At 22.4% G+C, this 25,541-nt stretch overlaps 5 protein-coding genes across 5 annotated transcripts; 4 read left to right on the forward strand and 1 right to left on the reverse strand. All coding sequences in view use genetic code 6, as the record gives it.

Moving 5' to 3' along the window:
- Window positions 1–1,136: 1,136 nt before the first annotated feature.
- On the forward strand, window positions 1,137–4,797 carry TTHERM_00034990 (hypothetical protein; the record flags this gene model as incomplete). Its single annotated transcript, XM_971907.2, has 3 exons — window positions 1,137–1,722; window positions 1,969–2,077; window positions 2,748–4,797. 3 exons carry the CDS (start codon window positions 1,137–1,139, stop codon window positions 4,795–4,797), a joined length of 2,745 nt encoding a protein of 914 aa, XP_977000.2.
- Window positions 4,798–5,666: 869 nt separating this feature from the next.
- On the reverse strand, window positions 5,667–9,611 carry TTHERM_00035000 (hypothetical protein; the record flags this gene model as incomplete). Its single annotated transcript, XM_971908.1, has 1 exon — window positions 5,667–9,611. The coding sequence occupies one exon, from the start codon at window positions 9,609–9,611 to the stop codon at window positions 5,667–5,669; it is 3,945 nt and encodes a 1,314-aa protein (XP_977001.1).
- A 1,221-nt stretch (window positions 9,612–10,832) lies between these two features.
- TTHERM_000035029 (transmembrane protein, putative) lies at window positions 10,833–12,813 on the forward strand (the record flags this gene model as incomplete). The annotated part of the gene is made up of 6 exons (XM_012797123.1): window positions 10,833–10,899; window positions 10,957–11,092; window positions 11,173–11,787; window positions 12,055–12,161; window positions 12,434–12,518; window positions 12,732–12,813. 6 exons carry the CDS (start codon window positions 10,833–10,835, stop codon window positions 12,811–12,813), a joined length of 1,092 nt encoding a protein of 363 aa, XP_012652577.1.
- Window positions 12,814–14,243: 1,430 nt separating this feature from the next.
- TTHERM_00035030 (sperm-tail PG-rich repeat protein) lies at window positions 14,244–17,581 on the forward strand. Its single transcript, XM_971911.2, has 4 exons — window positions 14,244–14,457; window positions 14,609–15,124; window positions 15,332–15,598; window positions 16,704–17,581. The coding sequence occupies exons 1-4, from the start codon at window positions 14,339–14,341 to the stop codon at window positions 17,443–17,445; spliced, it is 1,644 nt and encodes a 547-aa protein (XP_977004.2). The 5' UTR covers window positions 14,244–14,338; the 3' UTR covers window positions 17,446–17,581.
- A 5,018-nt stretch (window positions 17,582–22,599) lies between these two features.
- On the forward strand, window positions 22,600–25,397 carry TTHERM_00035050 (hypothetical protein; the record flags this gene model as incomplete). The annotated part of the gene is made up of 4 exons (XM_971913.3): window positions 22,600–22,651; window positions 22,735–22,799; window positions 23,062–23,320; window positions 24,883–25,397. 4 exons carry the CDS (start codon window positions 22,600–22,602, stop codon window positions 25,395–25,397), a joined length of 891 nt encoding a protein of 296 aa, XP_977006.2.
- Between the last annotated feature and the right edge of the window lie 144 nt (window positions 25,398–25,541).

Genomic DNA, 25,541 nt, shown 5'->3' on the forward strand with positions numbered 1-25,541 from the left:
CCATAAAATTTCTAAAAATATAATATGACATGTAAATATTATTAAAAAGTTTTAATTATCTTACCTTGATGTAAAACTAAAAATAAAACTGAATGCATCTTATTGTGTATTTTTAATAAAAAAATACTTTTAAAAGAATTTTAAATATTAAATTATCTATCTAATGTTTGAAAGTGAAATTTTATAACATAAATTTATTTAATTTCTTTAAAGAGATTTTTTGAATGATATTTTTATTTAAAATAAAGAACTTTATTGTTATATTTTAGTTTTAAATTGAAATTTCTAACTATTCAGTAAATTAAATTTTATTGAAGTTTTTATTTAAGATAGATAAGGCATATAACTATTTGAAATAATAAAAACTTGTTCAAAGTAGTTATTTAGTGTTAATAATTAATTTTGAAAATATTTCAATTTTGTTAATCAGACAGATATGTTTTTAATATTTTTTAGTAAAGATTTATGGAAAATCAACTCAATTTATTATTTAAAATTATAATAAAGTGTTTTAGTTTAAATAGTAAAAAACACATAAATAAATAAGAAAAAGAAAATCTAAAAGGAACATTAATTAGTCTATTGATAATAAATAGTTCATTTATTAATTACCTTCAAGAGAATTATTGAATTTTTAAGCACAAACTTTCAAAGAAATTTTTAATTAATTAATTAATTAAATCAATATTTGTTTAGCTTGCAAGCAAATAATCAAAGAGAATAGCATTCAACTAAATTACAGTATAATAAATAGTTAATTAGTAAGTGGTTACTTATTTAAGAAGTTATAGAGGATTTGCACGATAAATTGGACATAGTCAGTAATAAGAAAAGCATAGAGTAAATAAAAGAGCTTAAAGAATTGACAGGAGCTGTATAGTGGAGATTTCATTTGATACAAAAATAACAAAATATCCATAAAATTATATAATATCAGAAAAATCATCAAACAAAAGCAATATAGATACTGAAAAAAAGGACTAAGGTAGAATTATCAATCTCTTAGAGGAGAATAGTATAGTAAACTAAGAAAAAATAGGATTTTCAAATAGAAAGTAATATAAAAAGATTAGGACAGGCAAATATAAGATTATTAAAATCATCTTTAAGGTGTTTAAAATACAAATAACTACTGTATGATTACAGAAAATATTGATAAAAAATATCCACAGAAAAAGCAGTACTCAGACCTTTCAGCAGTTCGTGCAGCATGCTTATTTGTGGTAAAAGCTTTAAATAAGCTTGTAGAAGAGATGAATAATCAGGTCTACTTTGACTTTGATCAAAATGGCTTGATTTTAAGAGCCACTGATAAAGATTCATTGCAAAGAGCTAGTAATAAATTAGAGCACTGGAAAGAATAAACTTCGATAGGTATTTTGACAGATAGCATTTCTAAAGAAGATTATAAAAAATTTATAGACTCAGACTTGCAGTCACTTCTCCGTTAAGAGAGAGCATTTATAAATGTAATATCTTTTGATAAATTCTTAGCAGCATGCGAGTTTTTAGAGAAAAAAGGCTACAAAGAGCCTCGCTAGATGTATGAAGAAATATAAGCAGAAAAAAAGAATTTTGCACTCTTGATGTGTACAAAGCATAGATTTAAAGAAATAAAGGAAAGGATCGAGGCAATGCTAGAGCCATTAAGAAAAATAAAAAAGAAAAAGAAAATCACTTCATCTTTAAAGCTAGCATCTACATGGGATGATGTTGATGACAGTAAATAAATCCGTTTTAATTATAAAATAATTCTCTCCCATTTTTAAATTTGTTATTTTGTGATTGCATTTTTAAAATTTCTACTTTGCGTAGTGGGGCACCAATTAATCAAGCAAAGCACAAAAAAATATTTTATGCATAAAAGCGTAGATAGTTAGGTCATTAGAAAATTGATAGACGAATTTTATACATATCTCAAACAAGCAAATTGGATTTTAAATTGAAATTTTATTTAATAATATAAAGTATCAATAGGGACTCAGGCATTAAAGCAGGAAAAAGATAATGTAGTTTAGCCATTAGATACCATAGGATTTCAGTAAGTAAAGAAGATAGACTAATAGGAAAATGAAGAGTAAATAAAATAATTTAATTTTCTTTAAAATAATTTAAGGATAAGCTAGTTAGTAAAATAAAAACTACAATCTAAAATTTTCAATCTTTTTGTTGAGTATATTCAGAAAAAAGTATTTTTTGGTTGTTTAAATAAGTCATTATGTCATTCATTAATTCATTTTATTTTATATCCATTTGATTGTTTAGCTATAATATTATTAGTCAGTTTTTTGAAAAATAATTTTGAAGCAAATATCTTTCTTTCTTTGTTAGTAAGTAAGTAAGAAATAGCAATAAGAACAAAATATAACATAATATAAAATAAGAGTCATAAACTAAAAAAGTATGTTGATTGATAGCAGTAAGCCATAATTATTGATAATATTCATAAATCACCTTTAATAATAGTGTTAAAATAATATTATTGCTAGTTTAACATTTATTATTCAAAGATGGAATGAATTAATTATTTTATTTTATCATAATGAAAGAATTTTAAAAGAATTTATATAAACAAATTTAGCTCCATTAATTTTTGATAATTATTGAATCATTTAACATCATTAATCCTTTCATTATCCTAGTCATCTAAATGAAAATGTTAAAAAATATTTAGAAAAAAAAAATTATTGTTTATTTAAATATAAAAAATAATATAGTGTTATAATAATTTTTAAAATAAATATTAGATTAGCAAAGGAAGAATATAAGAAAGAATTATAGTATAAAATAAAAGAGTCTACTATTTATGAAATTGTGGTTTTAGAAATAGAGCAATGGCTTAACTATTTTCCTGAGATACTTCAGATTTTAGAGGAAAGCGAGAAAATTAAAAAATAGGATGATGAAAAAAATTTTAACATATAACTAATTAGCCAACATTTTTAAGCAGAAGAAACTAATTAAAATCACTATATTAATAATAATAGCAGCTTTACTTCATAAATAGAAGTAGGATTTTTGCAGTTAAAAATTTTAAAAGAAACATTGTCGAATGAGTAAATAAAGTTAATTGATAAGATAAAATTAAAATGTGGGTCATATTTAGATCATATATTATAAAATAAGCCAAAGGAATTTGTAAATTATTTATTTAGTGAAATGGAGCCAGAAGAGAGAGAGTATTTTTAAGTACACACACTTAGATAATTATTAAATGACACAACTATTCTAATTGATAATTACCAATCCAAGCCCTAGATTTCTTAAATGAGTACTCGAAAAAGAAATATTATATTCAATTTAAAAAAATATATAGAAAAATTTAAGGAAGATTAGTTAGTGGTTATAGAAAATGATGGGACCATATATAATTAATACTTCCTCATAGGAATAAAAAATATTCATAAATTATTTGCAGAAACTGTCGATAGGACTGAAATGATGTTTGCAAAAGCTTGTGCAACCAACTTCAGCAACTAAAATCACAATAATAGGCATCATAGTGAGTCTGATAGTGAGCACTTAGATCATTATGAAAGTAGAAAATACAGCTTAAATGGAAATGATTTAATTTAAATCAATGAACCTAGTAATAACGATTAAATAAATTAGCATAATGGTAATAATTAAAATCACTAAAATTAGTTTAACAGCCAAAATTACCATCACAACCATAATCATCATAATAAAAATGCAAATAATTCCTTTTAACAAGATATAGAAATGTAAATTTATAAAGCAGCTGTACTCTTTTTATAGATAAATTCAAATTAGATTAATAGCAGTAATGGTAACAACAGTAATCCTCCAGCCTAGTTATAATAAGATGAAATAGCTTTGACATAGGTTGAATCTTCATAACTAATTCCTCATAAAAGTAAAATAAACTCAGTTGAATTCTAAAATCATCCTTATTATTTAAAGAAATTCTAAGAATAAGTACTAGAATATGTAATTGAGATAGCTTAAAAAAATAAAATGTTTTCAAGTAACAGTTGTATTAAATACCATAAGATTATATAAATAAATTCTCCTTAACAGACCCAAGATATTGATTAATCCCAATAGAATTATAAAAAAGAGTTCGGTATTTTAATGGATAGAAAAGAATTTTGCTTAAAATACTTAATAGAAGAAGGTTTTTTATTTTCGGTTTATCAATAAATTGATATTTCTATGAAAATAGTTAAATGCTTACACGAATTACACAATTAAAGAGAAAAAAGAGGAGCACACTGCAATTTAAAACCTAATAACATAATGCTTGATATGACTTATAATGTATATCTAAGCGATATGGGAATTGACCCAAAAAAGAATGCAAGTTACTATTACTAATTTGAGAATAACTACTAAAATTCACTTATCATTCTTAAAAATAAACTTAAAAACTAGTTTTTAAAAACAACAGATTAAATTATTTAAACAAGTATTGAGAGTTATAAAAATCAACATCCAAATTTCGGAGTCAATAATTAAAATTAGAATGTATAAAACTTTACGCCTGATGCACAATTTAAATAAGCATTCACATAAAACTAGAATATATTTCTTAATCAACTAGCTGATTTATAAGCGCTAGGTCTTATTTTATATGAAATATTTACAGGGCAATCAATATCTGCTGAAAATTATTTTCTTAAAAATCACAGATAATTTATAAAGAGAACTTCTCAAGAAAGTCCTACTCCCACCTTAAAAATGATTTTCTCTATTATATTTAACTTGCTAGAACTTTAAATAACTTCAACCGAAGAAATTATTCCTCAACTTTAAGAAATACTTAACAAATTCTGAAATAAAGTATGAAAAACCAATCCTCATAATTTAGAAAGTAAGTCTCCTTTTTTTTGGCTAATACAATTAACTTATTTATTTAAAATAAACTAATTAATTAATTAATAAATTAGAATCTGTATAAGTTAGTTTGTAGTAGCAAGTAAATAAGAAAGTAACTTAGTAAGTAAGTAAATAAGCAAGTATACATGCATACGTTCAGCAAATAATAAATAGTATTTAAAATTGTAATGAGTATTTAAGAATAATTAATATGTATTCCTCAAATATATTCAAATTTATTCATAATTTATTCAAATTTATTCAAATTATTAATATTTAATGAATTTATTTTTTATATTGTTTAATATTTTTAATAAAAATTATGTAGCTAATATTTTAATTAGCAATCTAATCCATATTTTATTTATTTATTTCCCTAATTTACCAATCAATCATTTTTTATTTCAAAATATATCCATCCATCCATCCATCCATCAAAAATCAATTATTTATTTATTCAGTTGTTTTTTTATTTATTTTAAAATGTAAAAAAAATAAATGATTTATTTCTACGTTTGTATTTTTTCTTAATTAAATTAAAAATTGGAATTTTTTAATATGAAATTTCATTTCTATTTTGAAAAATAAAAAACACAAAAGAATAAAATACAGTTTAAATAATAAGTATCAACATTTTATTTAAAATTTATTCTAATTTTTTAATATTATGTTAAATCTAACTTTTTATATAATTTTTAATCTGATTTTTTTATCATTATTAATCTTAGCTTTTATTTTACATTAAATATCAGTTTATTTTTAATTGGTTTAGGTTTTATAAATACACGGAAAAATTATTTATATAAATTCAAAATTATTGTCAAGGTTCAGCATTCTAAGGTATGAAAGCGCTACTTCGATGTGTAGCCATACTCTTTTTGCAAATTAGCAGAATTTTATATATTTGCTTATAAATTATTTTGATTGTTTAACTACTTTCTTGAAGAGGGACTTAGAATCATTCCTACATGATTTGAAGTCGAAAGACTTGTGTTGATTAAATTAACGTTTTCAGAATTATTCATAGATACTGTAGTTGTTGCTGCTGAATTGTAATTGTTTAGTTGTGTTTGCTTTTTACCTTGGATTAGTTTGTTAACTTTGTCGTTTAAAAGTTTTTTATTTAGACTATTTAATTAACCGTATTGTTAAAATTAGTTAGCTTGAAAATTTGCATTACTGTTATTAATTGTATTATTGTTAGAATCAAATTAGCTTGAGACATTTAAAGTTTATTATTAAGATTATGTAATAAGATTTTTAGATTTGATAGAGTTATTGTTTGTTGGACTTAAATAGTTATTTTCAAAAGTAGTCTTTATTTGGTATTAAGAAATTGAAGACATAGCATTTTACATATTATGAATTTTAGACTAACTAAATTAGTATGAATTTCCATGCTATTGTTTAGAAATACTAGGATTCATTCCATTTTAAGTAATTCCTGAATTTTAATTTTCTTATTTCTTTTGAACTGAATTTATTTATGATTGCTATACTAGTTTAGGATTTGAGCTTTGCTTTTAAAAATTGTTGTATGCATTTTAATTGTAATTTTGCATACTAGAGCCTGATGTATTTTTATTTTATTGAGTATTTCTATCTGTTAAATTGTAGTTGTGAGAGAAATCACTTGAGTTATTGGTGTAGCTGTTTTTATTTTAAGATTAACCTGAGCTATTTTGTCTTTAAGAAAGTTGTTTGGCTATTGATTTTTCTGTTGATTCACTTGGTTCTGTTACCATCTTTTCTTTTTTCATGAAGTTGTTTACTATATTAGCTTCACAAGAGTTTGAGGTTCCCAAAATTCCTCCTCCATTACTACTTGTGACAACATATGAATTTTAATTTAAAGTTGAATTTGATTAATTAATCTAGCTTGGGAAGTGTTTTTTTTTTTGGATCAGCTTAGGGCTTGGATTAAATTCAACCTATGAAAAATTATTTGAAATTTTGCTTGCATTAGGTTAGATGTTTGAAGTTGAAATTGTTAATTTTTAGCTACTAAGTTTTTATGATTTTTAATTATTTGTTGAAGGTTAAGTTTATTAAACTTGTGATGAATTTGATGAAGAACTTGAATCAATATTATTATTATTTTTTCTACTGTTTTCTTAATTAATATTATTATTACTTTAATTTACTTCTCCGTTTCCAAAATTGCTTTATGGAATTTTGCTATAGCTTTTACTCAGCAACTTGTTAAAGCTATCTTGAATTTTAATACTGCCACCTATTAATTAAGTGTTAGATTGAGGAGTTAGTTGAGAATTCTTAGGTAAACCTTCTAAAGATGAGCATATAGTTGTTTGTATTTGGTGATGATATTGATTCTATTGATTTTTAGAAAAATTAGTAATTTCTAAGTCTTAATTGTCATTGTGCGAAAGGAATAATGTGTTCTAAGGTTTATTGCTTATTTGCAAAGCTTTTTTGAATAGCTAGCTTTGCTGTGCGTTCTAAGAGATTTCATATCTGGAAGAAGAGTTTTCGTCTTATGCCTCTATTTGTTAGTTTTTTTAATAACTGTCTTCTTATTTGTTTTCTTGTGTCAGTCTTCTTGTTGAAGCTTATTATCTGCTAGGAGAAATACTCTTTCTTTTGTCTTAATTTTTTACAATGCCACCTAAAGAGTTTTAAGATGACAATGAAGTTGGTTAGTTTTCAAACTAGCTGTTATTATATTGATACTATTACTAAGTTGATTAAGAAGACTTGTGCTTGGTACTAATATTACTACCTCCATCCACTCCTTTTTTTCCTTAATTCAAGTTATTTTAGGATTAAATTTATGACAATTTTGATAATGAAAAAGGCTATGTTTCAGCATTTTCTCTAAAGTCAGAACTCCAATACTATTTTTCTAAAATTTTTTCATCAGTTTTGAATATTTTATCCTAAGAGCTAGTTGAAGTTGATCCTGTAATTGTGTACTTAGCTGTTTAAGCTGTCTTGTTTCCTCTGGGAGAGAAGAAATTATCAAATAATTTTGTGTTGTTTTCTAAACTCTATCTTACAACAATATCATCATCATCACAAAATAAATTTATGTCTTCTTCTAACTATTCATAGTCTTTAGCTTGAAATTATTCTTATTATTAATACATTTATAGAAACTTTGTGCCTTTGCTTGTTGAAGTGTTACCTGCTGAGATGCTACTTTTAATGAAGGATTATCTCTATTAATATGAATCTCTCACATTCTAATCTTCTTTGAATTGGCTCACTGCTTGCACAAAGTTGCTATTTCCATTTGATGGATTTTTTTGTTTACCTGAAGGAAAATTAGCATTTAAGCTCTTATTGCTACGGTTTCCTTTAACAATACTGACTCCGTCTGAATCTATGCTCTATTTTAGATCATCCTCTTACTCAATTGGATTGCTATAAGCGTTTGATAAGTTATTTTCTCTTTAAGAATTTTGAGTAAGTTGTAATTCTTTGTTTGAACTTATTTAATTTGAATAAGCTTATTTCTCTAGCTATTAGCAGTCTTTAGATTACCTTAAATACACTTTTTCAGAAGTGATTGAACAATTAATATTTAAATTATTTAAATTAGCTTAGCTAACACCATATTCTGATATTTCCATATCGCCTTAAGAGTAGGGATAGGCAAAGATTGAAGATAATTGTTATTGATTTTGAGAAGAAGAAGTGTTTATTAAAATGGACTATTAATGTTGCCATTTAGAAACTAACTTCTCGTAATCTATTTTTAATGTATTGTAATAATTTAAAATTTTCATCAAGGATTTTTACTTTTTCTGATTCTCTTCTTAGCTAGATTTAAGTTGCTTTCTAAGCTACGAAATAGTTTCTTCCATTTCCTTTTTTTCTTTTTATGATTAAATTTCTAAATTTTCATATTGCTTTTTGATATCAGAATAAAGGCGAGCATAATATATTTCTTGTTAATTCTGAATTCCAAGCATGAACTGATTTTAAACTTATATCATCTTTTCAAGCTACTTAATTTTATCATCTTACAAAGCTCTATTGCTTTCTAGCCTCTACTAAATGTCTTATTAATCAGCTTATTGCAATTTTTAACTCTATTGCATTTACTATGTGATTTACTACTATTATATTTAATACTGTTATTATTGAGCCTTTTATTAAGTGTTTATCGCTTAATTTTATAATTAACTTAAGTGATTATCTTCGTTTCTTGAAGAATAATCTCCTCTTTATAGACTTAATCCTTCAAAATTGCTTTTAACTTGTTACTATTAAACTTCTTTGCTTTCATAGTTGTTGCTGTTATTATTTCTTTAACTAGTTTGCTTGTTTTCTATGTTACTATTAAATTATTCTTTATTTAAAATATTTTCTTTTTGAATATTTTATAATAAAATTTGATTTGATGCACTTTTTACATTAACATTCTAATGATTTTCTACTATATTGATATTTTTAAAAGGATTTCTATTTGAGTCGCTATATAAAGGGAAACTGTGCCTTTACAAACTAGGCTGTTTGTCAAGAGATAAAAAATAATTTTTTTCTTTTTCAAGGTTTTGGATTTCGCTTCTAATGCGCTAAATATCTGCTGTTTTTTAAGACTAATAATCTAAGTATTCATTGATATCATCTTTTTGAATTTCAAAAGACTTTGTACTTTCTAATTCCTCATTATATTAATCTAATTCCTATTGTATTTAATTCAAATATTATCCTTCTTCTTTCATCTCCTCACTATAAATTTCTTTAAATTACTTTTGGAATCCAAAATCTTAGCTAGCTTAATCAAAATTTTCTTTTTGATTCATTAAATTAATACGTTTATTTAATGAAACCTCCGCTTATGTCTATTTTTCACTTTGACTCCTATCGTTCATCAAATTATGAATTAATAAAAACAACAAATAATCTTGATTTTATGGTAGATATCAGATCAATAAAGACTAAATTTAGTAAATATATCTAATTTAATTGTAATACGTAAATTAATAAGTTTTATCTGCTAATAAAATAATTTATTTGTCAAAATGTTCTCACTTAAGTTTATTTTATTTGTTTGTTAGTATTATTCCACTATTAAAAATAAGGAAGAGTTATAATTAAGTATTTTGATTTTCTGTATCTTATTATTGTTTATTATTTACCAAATATTTTTTGAATTGAAATTTGGTGACAACTTTCGTTCAGTCTTTTTAAGTTAGTTAATAATTTTATTACTTTCAAGCTTTCTTAAACATCTAATCTTTTAATTTAGATTGATTATTCCCTTGTTATAATTTAATTTTTAAATTTGATTTTACCATTATCTCTCAATATCATTAATAAGCCAGGCTAGCAGACAAACATCGCTTCTATAATATTCAAAAGTAAGTAGCAATTTATTTCCACTTTCTAATAATCAAACATTTATTATAACTATTTTTTTGTTTAAAATTATTTCTAACAAATTTAAAAGTTTTCAAAAAAAAAAAAAATCTAAAAATAGATTTCAAAAAGTATTAAAATAATTATATGCTCAAAAATATAAAAAGAAAATTATAAATGAAACCACATTTTTTAAAACATATTTAAATCGGAATAAATTTTGTGCAAGCAGCCTATATATACATAAACCTAAATAACATGTTCTTGCAAAAAAACCTAATTGGATTTGAGAATAATTAGAATTATTAAAAATATTATAATACCTTAAATATCTTAAATATTTATTCAATATATTTTAATGTTTATTAATATTCACCTTATTTACATGACTAAAATAGAAAAATCTTTTATTAAAATTATTTTATCAAAATTTAAGTACTTTAATTAATAAAATTTAAAAAACATATGACTACCTTTCTTTGATTCTTGTATTTTATAACTATAAGTTTTTTATAGGATTTACTAATTAAACAAAACTAAACTTTAATTTTTGAGATATTGCTTCCTAAAAAAAAAATTTATAAATTTATATTTGATAATTATTATAATTTATTGGTTATTTGTATCCAAATTGATTTGATATAAAATTAAATTAATTTATTAATATGCTTATAATTAATTAAATTTCCATAAATTGCAATTCAATATTTTTTGAAAAATAATAAAAAAGAAGTAAATATTTATTTTTTTATTAATATAATTTAAATTTATTTTTATTAATAAAATAAGTTTTTAAGCTCTTCACTTTAATAGTTTTTAGAACTCCATATTAATCTGTAAAAAATAAATATTTGATTTATTTATTTTATTATTATTAATCTTTTATTATATTTAATTTTCATTTTATTTACAATATATATTATTTGTCAAATTAAATTGAAATTATAATTTAAAAATGAATTGAAAAAAAATTTTTTTAATTTTTTTAATTTATTTATTTATTAGATTTTTATTTGATATTTTTCTTTATATTATTTATACTGCTAACATTTTTTTTTTTCTTTATTTGTTTTTTTGTTAATTTAACTCAGTTTTTTATTTTCAGCTATTACTTTTATTAATTAATTTCTTATTATTTCTTCACTTTTTCCTTCTAACTAACTAATTAGCGTTATATTTTTTCTTCAATATTTAAAAAGGTGAAATAAAATTGATCACTAAGGTGCATCAGATTTAAGTTCTGGATTAGAAAAGTGCACTAATCTCTAAAATTTGGCACTTCGACTTTCGTAAAAATAGTTTATTTGTTTAGGATTGTGATATTTTTGAATATAAAAGTGAATCGAAAACAAAAAAACTAACTCTTTTAATTAATTTATTTTTTATCTTTTTATTTTTTATTCAGCAATATTTTTTTTATTTCTTTCTTTGTTCTTTTATTAATTTAACTCATTTTTTTATTTTCAACTATTGCTTTTATTATTAATTAATTTATTATTATTTAATATTTTTTCTTCAATATTTAATAAGTGATAATAAAATTGGTGACTCAGGTGCATCAAGCTTAGGTTCTAATTTAGAAAAGTGTACTAATGTCTCAAGTTTGACACTTCAACTTTCGTAAAAATAGTTTATTTATTTAGGATTGTGATATTTTTGAATATAAAAATGAATCGAAAACAAAAAAACTCATTTAATTTATTTATTTTTTATTCTGCCAATTTTTTTTTCATTTCTTTCTTTGTTCTTTTATTAATTAATTTTACTCATTTTTTAATTTTTAAATATTGATTTTATTAATTAATTTCTTAAATTTCATATTTTTTCTTCATTTTTTCCTTCTAACTAACTAATTCACTATTTATTTTTTCTTCAATATTAAAAAAGTAACTGTGGTATTAGAGACTAATGTGTATCATACTTATGTTCTGGTTTAGGTTAGTGCACTAATCTCTCAAATTTGAAACTTGATCTGAGGTAAAAACAGTTTATTTGTTTAGGATTGTGATATTTTTGAATATAAAAATGAATTGAAAAAAATATAATTAACTCTTTTAGCTCATTAATTAGCTTTTTAATTTGATTTATTTTTTTTATACTGCTAAAATTTTTAAAATTTTTTTATTTGCTCTTTTGTTAATTTTACTCATTTTTTATTTTCAGCTATAGCTTTTATTAATTCATTTCTTATTATTTTATATTTTTTCTTCATTTTTTCCTTCTAACTAACTAATTCGCTATTTATTTTTTCTTCATATTTAAAAAGTTTCAATAAAATTGGTGACTTAAAGTGTATCAAGCTTTGGTTCTGATTTAAGAAAGTGCACTAATCTCTCAAGTATGACTCTTTCGTAAAAACAGTTTATTTTTTTAGGATTATGATATTTTTGAATATAAAAATGAAATGAAAATAATATCACTATCTCTTTTAATTTATTTATTAACTTTTTATTTCGTTAATTTTTCTTTTTAATTTTTATAAAAAGATTTAAATCATTATATTTCATTAAAAAATTTTATTGTATTTATATTTTTTTAGTAATTTATACTAATTTATATTAAAGCAAAGATTTTAATTTGAGATAATAATTCAAAATTAAGTGTCTTAAATTAAAAAGATTAGTGGTCATAAAAATACTAAAATGATATAAAAAAAAAGTTGTGGAAAAAAGACAAATAAATATTAATATTTTGTAAATATAAATAAAGATAGATTTATTAATATTTTTATATTTATAAATATCATATTTTAGTAAGTTAATAAATAGATTTAAACTGTATTCTTTTAATATAATTCAATTAATCCAGTTGATTATTTAACTATTTTTTTTTTATGTTTTTATATTTTAATTTTTCTAATGATTTTATATTTTCAATAATTTTTATTTTTTCTTATAACTATTATGTTCTATTTTAAATCATTTTTTTTAAATTTTATTGTCAAATGCATTTTAAATTTTGGATCATTGCATTAAAAAAATATAAAGTTTAATAACAAAAAAATATCTTTAGACATAAAAGCTTAACTTAATTTTTTTTTTGATAAACAAAATATCATATTTTGTTTACAATTATGATATTTTTTTAATAGCAATAATCCAAAATTTAAAATGCATTTGACTATACCATATTTAGTTTTAAGATTATAGGTTTTTAGTTTCTTCAAATTCTTAATCTTCTATATGATATTTATTATAAACTAAAAATTAATATATTTTGTAGATATCATCCAATAATTGATAGTAAAATTTTAGCTTCTGTATTAAATAATTTAAAAAAATATTAAAAATATCAAGATATCACAAGATCACACTATGCTCACTCACAAACACTTTTCTTTATATATTCAAAATTTAGTTATTTATTTTAAATAACAGAAATAATTTCAAAAATAATTTTTTTAAGTTAATAAATAAAGTTTTTTATACTTTTTAGTGATTCGCTTTAAAAATAAAATATTTATTTTTTAGTTAAATAGCTCAACATCAAATGAATTTAGTTATTTATACTAAAAGATTGAAAAAATTTAAATTAATAGTGATCAAACTGATTCAAATAAAACAAATGATTTCTATTTAGTTCTTATCAAAATATTTTATTTGATATTTTAATAGAGTAAAATTATTTTTTTTTAAATGATTCAAATATGAAATTTTGTAAAACATTAAAGCTGTTTGCTCAAAAATAAAATTATTTATTTTAAAAAAATAGAAATTATAAAAAAAAATATTTTATTTAATTAAATAAACTAAATAAATTGTTAAAAATTAAAAACTAATTTATTTTAAAAACAAAATATTTTTTTATAATATTAGATAAATTTAGATTAAAAAAATGAATGAAAAACACTTAAATAAGTAATAATTAAAACTTCTTATTTAAATGAAAAATAAACGTAAAAAACGATTTTTAAAATATTAGGTTTAACTGATTTTATTATATGTTTTAAGTTGAAGACTTCCTTTAAATAAAATAAAGAGTGTTACTTACTTTTAAACTATAAATTTTATTTGAATGTCCTCTAATATTTATTTTTTAAAAGTAGATTAAGTTATTGTATAATTTATTTATTATCTATTTCAAAGCTTATTTATTGTGCTTATTTACCTTTAACAAAAATATACTTATCTCTCAAAAATATAGTAAAATATAGTTTAAATAGTAAGTAGAAATGAATTAAAACATGTCTGATAACAAGCGCAAACACTAAGATGGGTTTTCATTTGGTATGAGAGGAACAAAAGGGGTTTCTTGTATAGATAGCGCAATTACTTTTAACCCTGGAGTCGGGTAAGTTATTACATTTTAAATTAGTCAATAATTGATGATAGTCAATACCATCTAAAATAAGAATGTCTATGCTTTCCGAAATGAATGCTATTTGTTCATTTATTGTCAATATTCTGTCTATTAAATAATAAATTTATAATTAAATAAAAAGCTAATATGAAATTCTTAAAGGTTTTGAGGCTCAAAGTAAAAGCTCGTCCAAAACAAAATTTAAATTGTCAGAGAGGTTTAAATCTTAACAAATGCAAACTCCTGGACCAGGTAGCTACAATCCTTTATAAGCATTCCTTTCGACAAAAAAGGAACCATAAAATTGCAATAAAAGTACAGTATGTGAATCTAATAGAAGCAATAGGTCCCTTTTTTAAAACAGCAGTAAATCAAATAACCTTGGTCCTGGATATTACTACTTTTCTTAAATGAATGACACATTTTTTAACTCTACATAAAATTCTATTGAAAAAGGTAGTAATTCTTTAGATAAAACAAAAAATGCAAGTGAGAGCTTAAACCTAAGTTTTTCATATAGATTGAAAGGAGTTAAATTCGACAAATACTCAAAAAGAAAGTTAGATCTGATTGATGGTAAAAAATAATAATATCCTCCAGTAGGCTCATACAATATTCAAACAAATAAATTCTAGGATTCCTTTACATTTCCAAAGGAGTAAATTAAAAAAATCTTCATTTTTAAAAATAAAATTATTTAGAACAGCAGCAGCATTTTTTTGATTTTTAAAAACAATTATAAAATAAACATCTTTCTCAAAATAAAATGATGTTTTAATAATTTTATTCATGTTATAATGACTCTTTAATAATTTTATTCATATTAAAATGATTACAATTTGTTTAATTTATGCTGAAAAAATAGAAAAAGAAAAACTTTTGACTGTATAATTTCAGAATCCCCAGGCCCTTGCTAGTACAGTATCCAGAACAATTTTTTCTCTTAAACACCATAAAATGCTTCTAACTCAACATTACCAACCTAAAGGAGATTCATAAGGTTTGACTCTGTAGAAGATACCACTCCGGGACCTGGCTATTATGTGTAGAAAGGCTTAAGCAATTATAAGTTTTCAACAAACAGCTCATATTCATTTGGGAAATAAAAAAAGGAGATAACACATAAAAATCAGTAAATTATTTGAGAATATTTTTTTAAAGCTAACAGAGAAATAACAAAAATATCTTTTTATAACAATAAATAAATTTTAACAAAAAAATAAATTGATATTTTAAGGAATATTTTGAGTAATGTTTCTTTTTAATAATAATATTTGAATGATGATTTTGGTTAATTTCTTTTATCATAAATTAATCATAATCTAATTAAATTTTAATCTAGACTTTATTTTATGTTTTACACTCAAATCCAAAACTAAATGCATAAATAAATTTAAAAAGATACGAACTACGATCAAAATATCTTCATATAAAATTAGTAAAATTAAAAAGGTTACAGTTCAAATAATTGTTTGATATAATTAAAAGCTAGCTCTTTTAAAATACCAAAATCATTCTTGCTTACTTACATAAATTTATGTAAGAAATAGTAAACAAATACATAATTTGATTGAGCGATCAATCATATTTACAATTCTACAAAGATATTCTCATTTTACATTTTTACAAAATTAAAATAAATAAAGAGCTGGCAAACTATTCGTAAAAGTTTTTAGTTACAAGAAAATATCCAAATTAAAAAAAATTGATTACAGTAATACAAATTTATTATTTAATCTCTGAAAATTTATAGGTTAAAAATAAAATCTTTTATGTAGACTTCTAATGACAAATTTATGATGAATATGTCTTTCAAGTATGATTAATATATTAATTTAAATCAGTATTCTAGAACTGAATAAGAGAAAAGTTTATGTATAACTAAGAATACAAACAAACAAAAAAAGCTAACTAGTTCATAGTACTAAATTAAAAAATACAAAGTGCTACTAAGATTAACTTTAATTGAAAATAAAATTAAACAAACAATTAATTTTTTTGTTTGTTTGTTTTGGATTAAGTCTAAATATCTTTTATTTTAGAACCGACTCCTATTTTCTGACACTTTACTACAAAATTAGTTCCCAATAAATTCTGAGATTGATTTTTAAAATTTTCGAATCTAAATCAATAAAATAAATAAATACTATGTGTGTCAATTATTAATTAAATTTATTTCTCATAGATTTTATTGTTTTCTTAAAATTTATTTTGTTTACCAATTTCTTTTATTTTAGAAACCCTTCTCCCTCTCAATATAGAATTCTGCCTTTTAAACCTAAAAATGTAACAATAATTGGAGATTCTCAAAGACCAGGAGTTGGAAATGGAGTACCAGGAGTTGGTAGTTATAATATCACTTTGAGTCAAATGAAAAAGCTATACAAATAGAATAATTTCACAGAAGACTCTGAAGAAAATAATAAAAATTAAAGCAACCTGAGCTAATCCAAATCTACTCCCTAAATAAATTACAAAGAAAGATTGCTCTAGCAGAAAAAAATTCTTTTGGCGTAATCTCCCAATTTCGGAAGCTAATTATCCAAAAATATAGAGATAGAAAATATCTCTTTAGGAAATCTCAAAAAGCTAAATACACCATCACCTGCTTATTACTCTAATCTTTTGTAAGTAGTAAAGAAGTAACCAATCTAGTTCGCTAAAGGTAACAGAAGATATGAATTTTTAGATGTCTATAACGTAAAGCTCCCAGACGAGAGATCTCCAGGACCCCTAAAATATAAAATTAATATTAATAAATCCTAAGTAGGTGGCACACAAAGTTAACAAAAAAAAGGAGATTTATTTAAATCAAATAGCAATCCAGGAGTAGGACAGTACAACATAAATAGAAGTTTATTTCCTAATTCAAACAATATGGAATACAGCATATTTTCAAATAAAGCTAGTAAAAAAAAGTTCAACAGATTACCTAAGCTCCAAAACGATTCTAATTTAATTAAAAGTTATTTATATTGAATTTATTGACATTACTAGTAAATTAAACTTAAATATTTATGGTTAAAACAAAAAGTACATAATTTATGTGTGTTCAGGAAATAACTTATCTTCTATAGGTTTAGTCATATTTATCAATATCATTGATCAAATTGAGAAGAATTTATTTAAATTTTGGTTATTTTGTGTATGTATGAATTATCAAAAATAATAACTAAAGTAAAATAATAACTTTATCAAATATATCATAAAACCTTTTATTTTATTTAAATTTTATTTCTTTTTATCTTTATTAATTTATTTTTAAAATATCTAAATATACATTTAGGAAATAAATATTAAATGGTGAGAATATTTTTTAAATGTAGTATATGTTATTGCTAAATAATATAAAATGGATGTTTATTTTTAAAAAGTAAGTTATAATTGGTATAACACAACTAAAAATAGGCATCAGTTAGTTTTATAGAACTGATAAATGTATAAAAGGAAATCTATTAAAATTTGATAAAATGTGGGTATATTACGAAGTATATATATTTCTTTAAACAGCATTAGTCTGTTAAGCAGTAAATTAAAAATTAAGTTGGGCATGTCATTTAAATAAATTATCAAAGTATTTGCAAATTTTGAATAAATATTACGTTTCACGCGAATTAGGTTCTAATTTGATTAGAACACTTTAAGATATAATATTTATTAAGAAGAATAAAAATCATTAGCAATTAATTAATTAGTATTATTCTTCTAGTATTTTTCATAAATTTATAATTTTAAATAGTAAATAACATAGATCTAGTTTGTTTGTTTGTTTGTTTTTTACATTTTGAAATAAATAATATCTAGTATTTTAAAGCTTATTTTTCTTTATGCTAAGTTGTTCATAATTTTAAGGTACTTTATCTTTTTTAAAAATTGTTTCATTTATTAGGTTATTTATGAATTGAAATTTAGTGGAATGCTAATAGAGAAGCAATCTAATTTATCTCAAAAAATAAAAGAACTTGAAGTGAGTGTACCACAATGGAATATAACTTCCCAAATTAGTATTACATTGGAGAAAATTTTATCTGTTAAAATCAAAAAAAAGATAAACAATTAAAAATTACTAAGCAAATTATGAGAATATTTAATCCATTAAATAGTTTTTTAGAACATTTTTTAACGAAGCAAATATTACCTCATATTTTCTTATCCATTTACTTAAAAATATTTTGTTTTCTTAAAATATCAATTTCTAAAAAAAGTATTTATTCATTTTTATAGCCTGAATTGCTTTTATTTTTGATTATCCATTTTATTAAAAATGTTTTTACACTTCTTTTATATTGAAATAAAACTCATTATAGAGAATAATTAAGTAAACGCATATAATTTAGATGTAATTTTAAATACCTTCATTAACACATTTTAAGTTAAATATATTATATATGAATAGAGTTTTTTATTTACAAATAGTTTTTAGTAAAAGGCAATAGTTATATTTAATAATAATCTCTTTTGAGTATATTTATTAGAGTAATAAAAATAGTATTAAATGAGCTTTTATAAAAGAAAAGAAGATTAAGTAGAAGAAATTTTAATGCTACAAAAATAGTTTTAAAAATTTGTTTATTTACAAAAAATAAATTACTTTTGCAGTAATGAAATTATTTATAGTTAATATATGAAAGTCAATAATTAATTTTTTTTTGCAAGTATCGAATTTTTTTATAAGCGTAGTTAGTTATAATATTACTTAATAACCAAATAAATATATAATTGGCTGATTATAATTATAATTTTTACTGTAGCAATTTATTTAAATTAGTAATTACTTTATTATATATTTTAAATAAAAAAAGGTTCTTTTAGTATAATTAACAAGGTAATCTGTTAATAGTAACAGGAATGTTTCATTATATTTCTACTCAATCTTAATTTTTTTACAAATGCAATAAATAATCATAATTAATTTGAGGTATTTCTCTTTCAAAAGATATACTAACTAATAAGTGAAAGAGGACTGACTACTCCTAATATAAAATAAAAAAAAATAAATGCATAAGTTTTACTAGCTTAAATTTAAGTGATACAAGTATAATATTGTATATTTAGGTATAAAATAGTCAGATCAATTTCTTTCGAGGCCAATTTCAATCAATACTGGTACAGCGATCAAGCGCTAGGAAGAGTTACTGGTTTTAGAATGAATTCATGCATTATAAAATCGAATGGCTGATTAAAGTATTACGAAAATTAATTCATTGATAAAATATTTGATATTAAGTAAAGCTGAATTAATTAATTAATTAAATTTATTTTTAGAAATATATTTAAGATTTACTTTGCTTATTTGTAAAAAAACCTTAGAAAATAAATATTAAATATTACAGTCTGACTGATTGATTGACAATTAATAAGCAAAGTACATGTTTTTGAAAATTAATTTTTTTATATATTTATTAGAATGTGAATAATAAATAAAATTCAAATCCCCATCTTACAAAAATTGTTATCATAATTTTCAAATCAAAATTTAATGCATAGGGATTTAGTATAGATCCATCAATCAATTTTTCTACTTAAATGCTTGTTTTTTTCTATTAAATTGCTTTGGCTTTATCTTACATTACATAATTTATATTGCATAAATTAACTATTTTAAAATACATTTACCTGCTTTTGCATATTTTAGGAGTAAATATAGATAAAGACATCTTACGGATTAAATTTTTTTTCTTTCAATTTGTGAATATACATTTCTCTTACTTCCTCATTAACCTTATATTCTATCATATTAAATTTCAAATAGGCTAGATTTTAGGAAGTAATAATTTAGGTAAATGATAAGTTATACTTGATAAAAGTAATATTGAAATGCTTAAATATGTTAAATTTTATTTATTAACATTAACTTGTTTGTTTTTGATTAATTAAAGAATATTTAGACATTTTAATTTAGAATGGTATTTATTTGATAAATCGGATTAAAGATCATCAAAAGATTGGTTGATTGATCGCATATTTTTGGGGGTAAAATAAAATTTATTGAGAGTATTTGTAATATTAATTGTTTTTTAATAAATAGTGCTTAACATGTTAATATTTATGAATTTTTGTGAGGATTTCTAACTTTAATTGCAAATTTATTTAAATTTTATTGATTGAAGATTTATTAGGAAACAATTAATGTGTTTGTTTCACAGGCCAATTAAAAATTTAATTTTGGTAGAAAAGCAAGCAAGTAATGTTAATCTCCAAGAATCTAATTTATCGAGAAATTCTTTAATTCATCTCAGCTAAATTTAAGCTATTTTTAATAAAAAATTATTATTTTAGTTTAGGTAGAAATAGAAAATAAAATGGCTTAAAATAATTGATTTGTATTTCTAATATCTTGATTTAAATGATCCTTTTAGTAATTCGAAAATATTAAATTTCTGTAAAAAAAAATTTTTGACAGACCATAAAAAATAAATAAATTTATTTGTTTAATTGATTGATTGATTGTTCATACAAGCATCCTGATGAGCTTCGCTTACATATAAATAAAATTATCTTTTTCTGATAAAAAAAATAGTAAAAGAAATCAACGTTGGTAGGTTGGATAAATTAACAATAAAGGAAAGCTGGGTTTGTAAAATGCAATACTGATATATTGGGTGAAAGAAATTCGGTGATTATTTTTTTAGAAACAATTTCATAATTAATTAGTAAAATCAACCCCTATTTTTTTGTTTTATTTTAATAAAAATAATAATGCGATTGGTAGGTAGGTAGGACCATTTAAAAATAAATCAATTAGTATTATTGGATGAAAGACTAGAAATAAGATGTAACTTATCGACATTTAGATAAATATTTGAGTGGGAAATTCTCAATTTGATTTGAAAAGTTATAAACATAAAAATTTTTGTGTAACTCAATTATCAGGACTAGAAATATTGCTTTAATTCACGTTTGTATTTTTTCTATTAAATTTGGTCTTGCATAATATTTTTTTATGCATAAAAATAAATAAATTAATCTTTCTTTAAAGCATTTCCAAATAAACTTTTAACATACTTCAAATAAATTTATCATTTTGTTTATGTTTTATATTTTATTAGGGAAGCCCTAAACTAATACTCACAGTAATGCATATAAAACTTTTACTAAAAAAATGCAAAGAAGTTTATCACAGTAAACGAATATTGCTGTATAAAGATCATTATAATTTTATGATATAACCCACTTCTCATTTTAAAATCGATGGAAAGAATTCATCAGTCTAATGTAAAAAAAAGCTTATTCTAGATAGATATAGGATAGGTTGAATTGGGTTGCCAGTTTTAAATGAAATTTATTTTTAATTCTCAACCAAAACACATTAAATGCTTTTAAAGAATAAATTAGAATAAAGCACTGAATGGTGTTGAACAAATTATCTATCTTATTCTTACAAGTCTATTGAGTAAATAACAGAGATATTTACAGTATTTAGAGGTAGAGAATAAATTTACTTTGAAATAGAAAGATTCTATTTAATAGATTAAGTTTATATATTGAAAGAATTATAACAAAGAATAAATAGGAGAATCAGTTTCTCACATTAGATAATGTGTTATTTGTTACTTGACTCCCACAGGCCACATAAGCGAATAAAAATAATAGTATTTATTATATATGTTCTATAGCTTTGTTTTGGAAGCAAAAAATGAATAAATTCTTATTGATGGGGAGACTTAGAATGAAGATTATTTGTACTCTTACTAAATAAACTCTACACTTGATTATATTTATTTATTGAGAAGGGTTCTTTTGAAATCAAGATAAATAAGTAGGACGACAAGCGGGTATGCCAGTAAAATATATTTTAAGGTGGTAATCATAAAAGTAATAAAAATAAAATGATTAAGTAAAAAACTATTAGAAATAGATGCTAAGATGAATGAAAATTTACGATTTAATTGAATTTTCAAAGAATATGAGAGCCGATTGATATTTTATAAAGAAAAAAATAATCAAGCAAGATTACATATAATGAGGCAGTAGGAATTGATCTTCTATCTCATGGGGTGAGAAAATTTAAGTTATCCTTAAGATCAATATTGATTGTGTTATTAAATAATCAAAATCAAAATCAAACTATAATTAATATATTTTCAATACTTTCAAAACACTAAAAAAAATTAACCAAACCAATCTACTCTAATGGATTCATTACCCCTCGAAAATATATCAAACTACTCATGGGATAAAGAAGGTAATTTTTTTATTAATGAATAAATAAATACTCTGCGCATTTCTTTGATTATTCGTGTTTAACAACTTTTCTTTATCCAAAAGGTTTCTAAGATGAAATAAGCTTTGAAAGTGTTAATCTCGTTCCTAAAAAGCACATTTCAGCTCTAGTAAGTTCCCTTTAATTTCTTTGTTTTTTATATCTTTCTTTACCAAAATCATCTTATTCATTTGGTTCGGAGATAATGAGTGGATTGATAATTTTTTTTGCGCTCAAAAAAGTCACTCTCTGGAATCCAAAGGCTGACTTGCTTGATATGACGAACCATCATGATGTTCTTCAATCACCCCACGCTCACTCTCCCCTCCTTGTCCATCTTCTAAAATGCTTATTGTAATCTTTCTAATCCCTCCTCCTTTTAATATTATTAGAAAAGTGCAAAATTCTACTCTAACAAGATATACAATATCTTTTTGCTCTTCACACACAATCAAACACAAAAGAGCTTTCACTAAGTCAGTATAAAACTGCCACTTCAGATTACCATAAATGAAGCAATGTATCAAATTTTCGCAGCATTTGAAACACTCCTCAATAAAAATAATGCACCATTTTCGATCATCGAAGATTCTCATCTCTGGTAAATGCGCATTGCCAAAAAAACAGGCTTCCCTAAAGATTATATTCCAGGTATCTATTTGCCCCTTTTTTTTTTTTTACGCTGATAAATCATCTCTTCAAAAAAATTTTGTGTGAGGTCATTGCGAAATTAACAAGCAATTAAAGAATGAATGAATGGACATATAAAAAATTAAGGATATCTAAACAAAATACATATAAAATTTTTGGTTATCAATTAAACCTTCTCAACCGATGAAAATTAAACAAAGAAATAATCAAAAGTGATTAATTAAATGATTGATTTACGAAAGAAATAAATAAATAAATCGCATACATAAAAGCACTCATATAAATTCTTAATTATTTAATTAATTTTTAGATATTTTATTATCAAAAAAAAGTAATTGTTCGAGTTCAATTAGAAAAGCATTTATTTTTCCCCCAAGCTCTATCTATTTTGTTAATTAAATAACTTGAAAATTTTTTTTTAATTAATTATCTGAGTGTTTGATATGAACAATTTTATTATATTTAAAATACATACATACTGATAAAGGAGAGTGCTGCTAACTTTTAACATCTCAAAAATTAATACAGACAGACAAGCACAGATAAAAACATAATTAATTTTTGAATTTCTAAGTAGCATCATTAATCTCAGCTATTCGCAAAAATTTTGATGTGATATCAAATCAAGTGTAAATCAAATACTTGTTAAAAATAATAGTATTTATTTGCACCCAACCCAAAAAACTAACAAACGACTACCTACCTAACTAACTAACTAACTAAATATCTTTTCTATTAATTCATTTTTTTCGGCAATTAAAAATTTCAATTTATTTTAAAAGCTTAAAATATTATTTAATTTTAATTTAAGTGATTTAACTACCATTTTTAGCGTCGTCTATCTTGCCAACAGTTAATTAATCAATCAGTTCATTTAAATGATTTACCAGAATGATTATTTAAATATTTAAAATTTGATAAAAATACCTTTGTTATTTAATATTTTTTCTATTGCATAACTTCTCCCACTTGAAGCAAACAAATCCCAAAAGAATTATTATTATTATAATTTTTTTGTCTTTTTTGTTCTCTTGCTACTTTAAATTATTTAAATTTCTTTATTTCATCGGTAGAATTATGTATAATTCGTACTTTCTTTTTCAACTTGGTTTCCTTTCCCCAACCATCACTTTTTATTCACCAAGTACTGAACGAAAGAATGAACAAAAGAAATAAACTGCTAACTAACTAAATTCAAGCAGCTCGCACAATTTCAATCAGTAGAAATCGAATATTAAACCAAAATAAACTTATCAGATTGCTTTTTTATTTTCAAAATCTCTTAGAATATCTTAAGGGAAAGTTACGCAATCAAATCATTCATCAGGAAAATAGATAAATTGAAAGAATATCAATAAGAAAATCAAATTTTAAATATTTCAAATATTTTATTAAATCCTTTTTGTTAATTTATTGATTTGAATTGCTTGATTGCTTGCTTACCCCTTTATTTCCCTAATGAAAACAAACAATAATTTAAAATTAAAACACTCACACAAAAAAAGATGGTTTTACTTAAAATCAATTATACTTATTAAAATACATCTTCTTAATAATAATAGCTATCGATTAAAATAATTTGATGAAGTCAGTAGAATGTTATGACAATCTTGTGCTATGTCCTATCAAAGAATCTGAGTGCATCAGAATCACCAGCTCTTCCACAATTTGCAGCAAAGACACAAAACACTGTACTGAAGCTACTAACTCTCCTACAAGTGCAGCTGATTCTAATTCATATGGTTCTCTTAGCTCTGATAATAACAACTTAACTTCAAAAATTGGCATGAAGATCCCTAAAATCTAATAAGATGGCAAAGTGTAAGCAAAGAAAACCTAATTGAGTTCATTTGATAAGGATTACAATAACTCAACTACATGTAGTGACAATAAAAATTTCAAAAATGGTATTTCTTCCAACTACTCTAGTCGCGCTTTTTACTCAAAAGATGAAGAAGATGATGTTGATATCTTCACTTAATAAAAAAATCAACGCGTCTCTAAATAAAATAAAGAAGAAATAGCTTTAATGAAGAAAAATAAAAAGAAATCCTTCTTCTCTTTCCTCTGCTGTTGAAGAATTTTTGTTTGTTTTAATATGCTTATTGACATTCTATTTAATGAAGCTATGAACGAACCACCCACCCACTTATCTATTAGAGAATACTAAAGTCTCAAAATTCAATGAATTTATTTATAATAATCAAAATTATATACAAAA

Source organism: Tetrahymena thermophila, assembly GCF_000189635.1.
Source record: "Tetrahymena thermophila SB210 genomic scaffold scf_8254667, whole genome shotgun sequence".
Lineage (NCBI taxonomy): Eukaryota > Ciliophora > Oligohymenophorea > Hymenostomatida > Tetrahymenidae > Tetrahymena > Tetrahymena thermophila.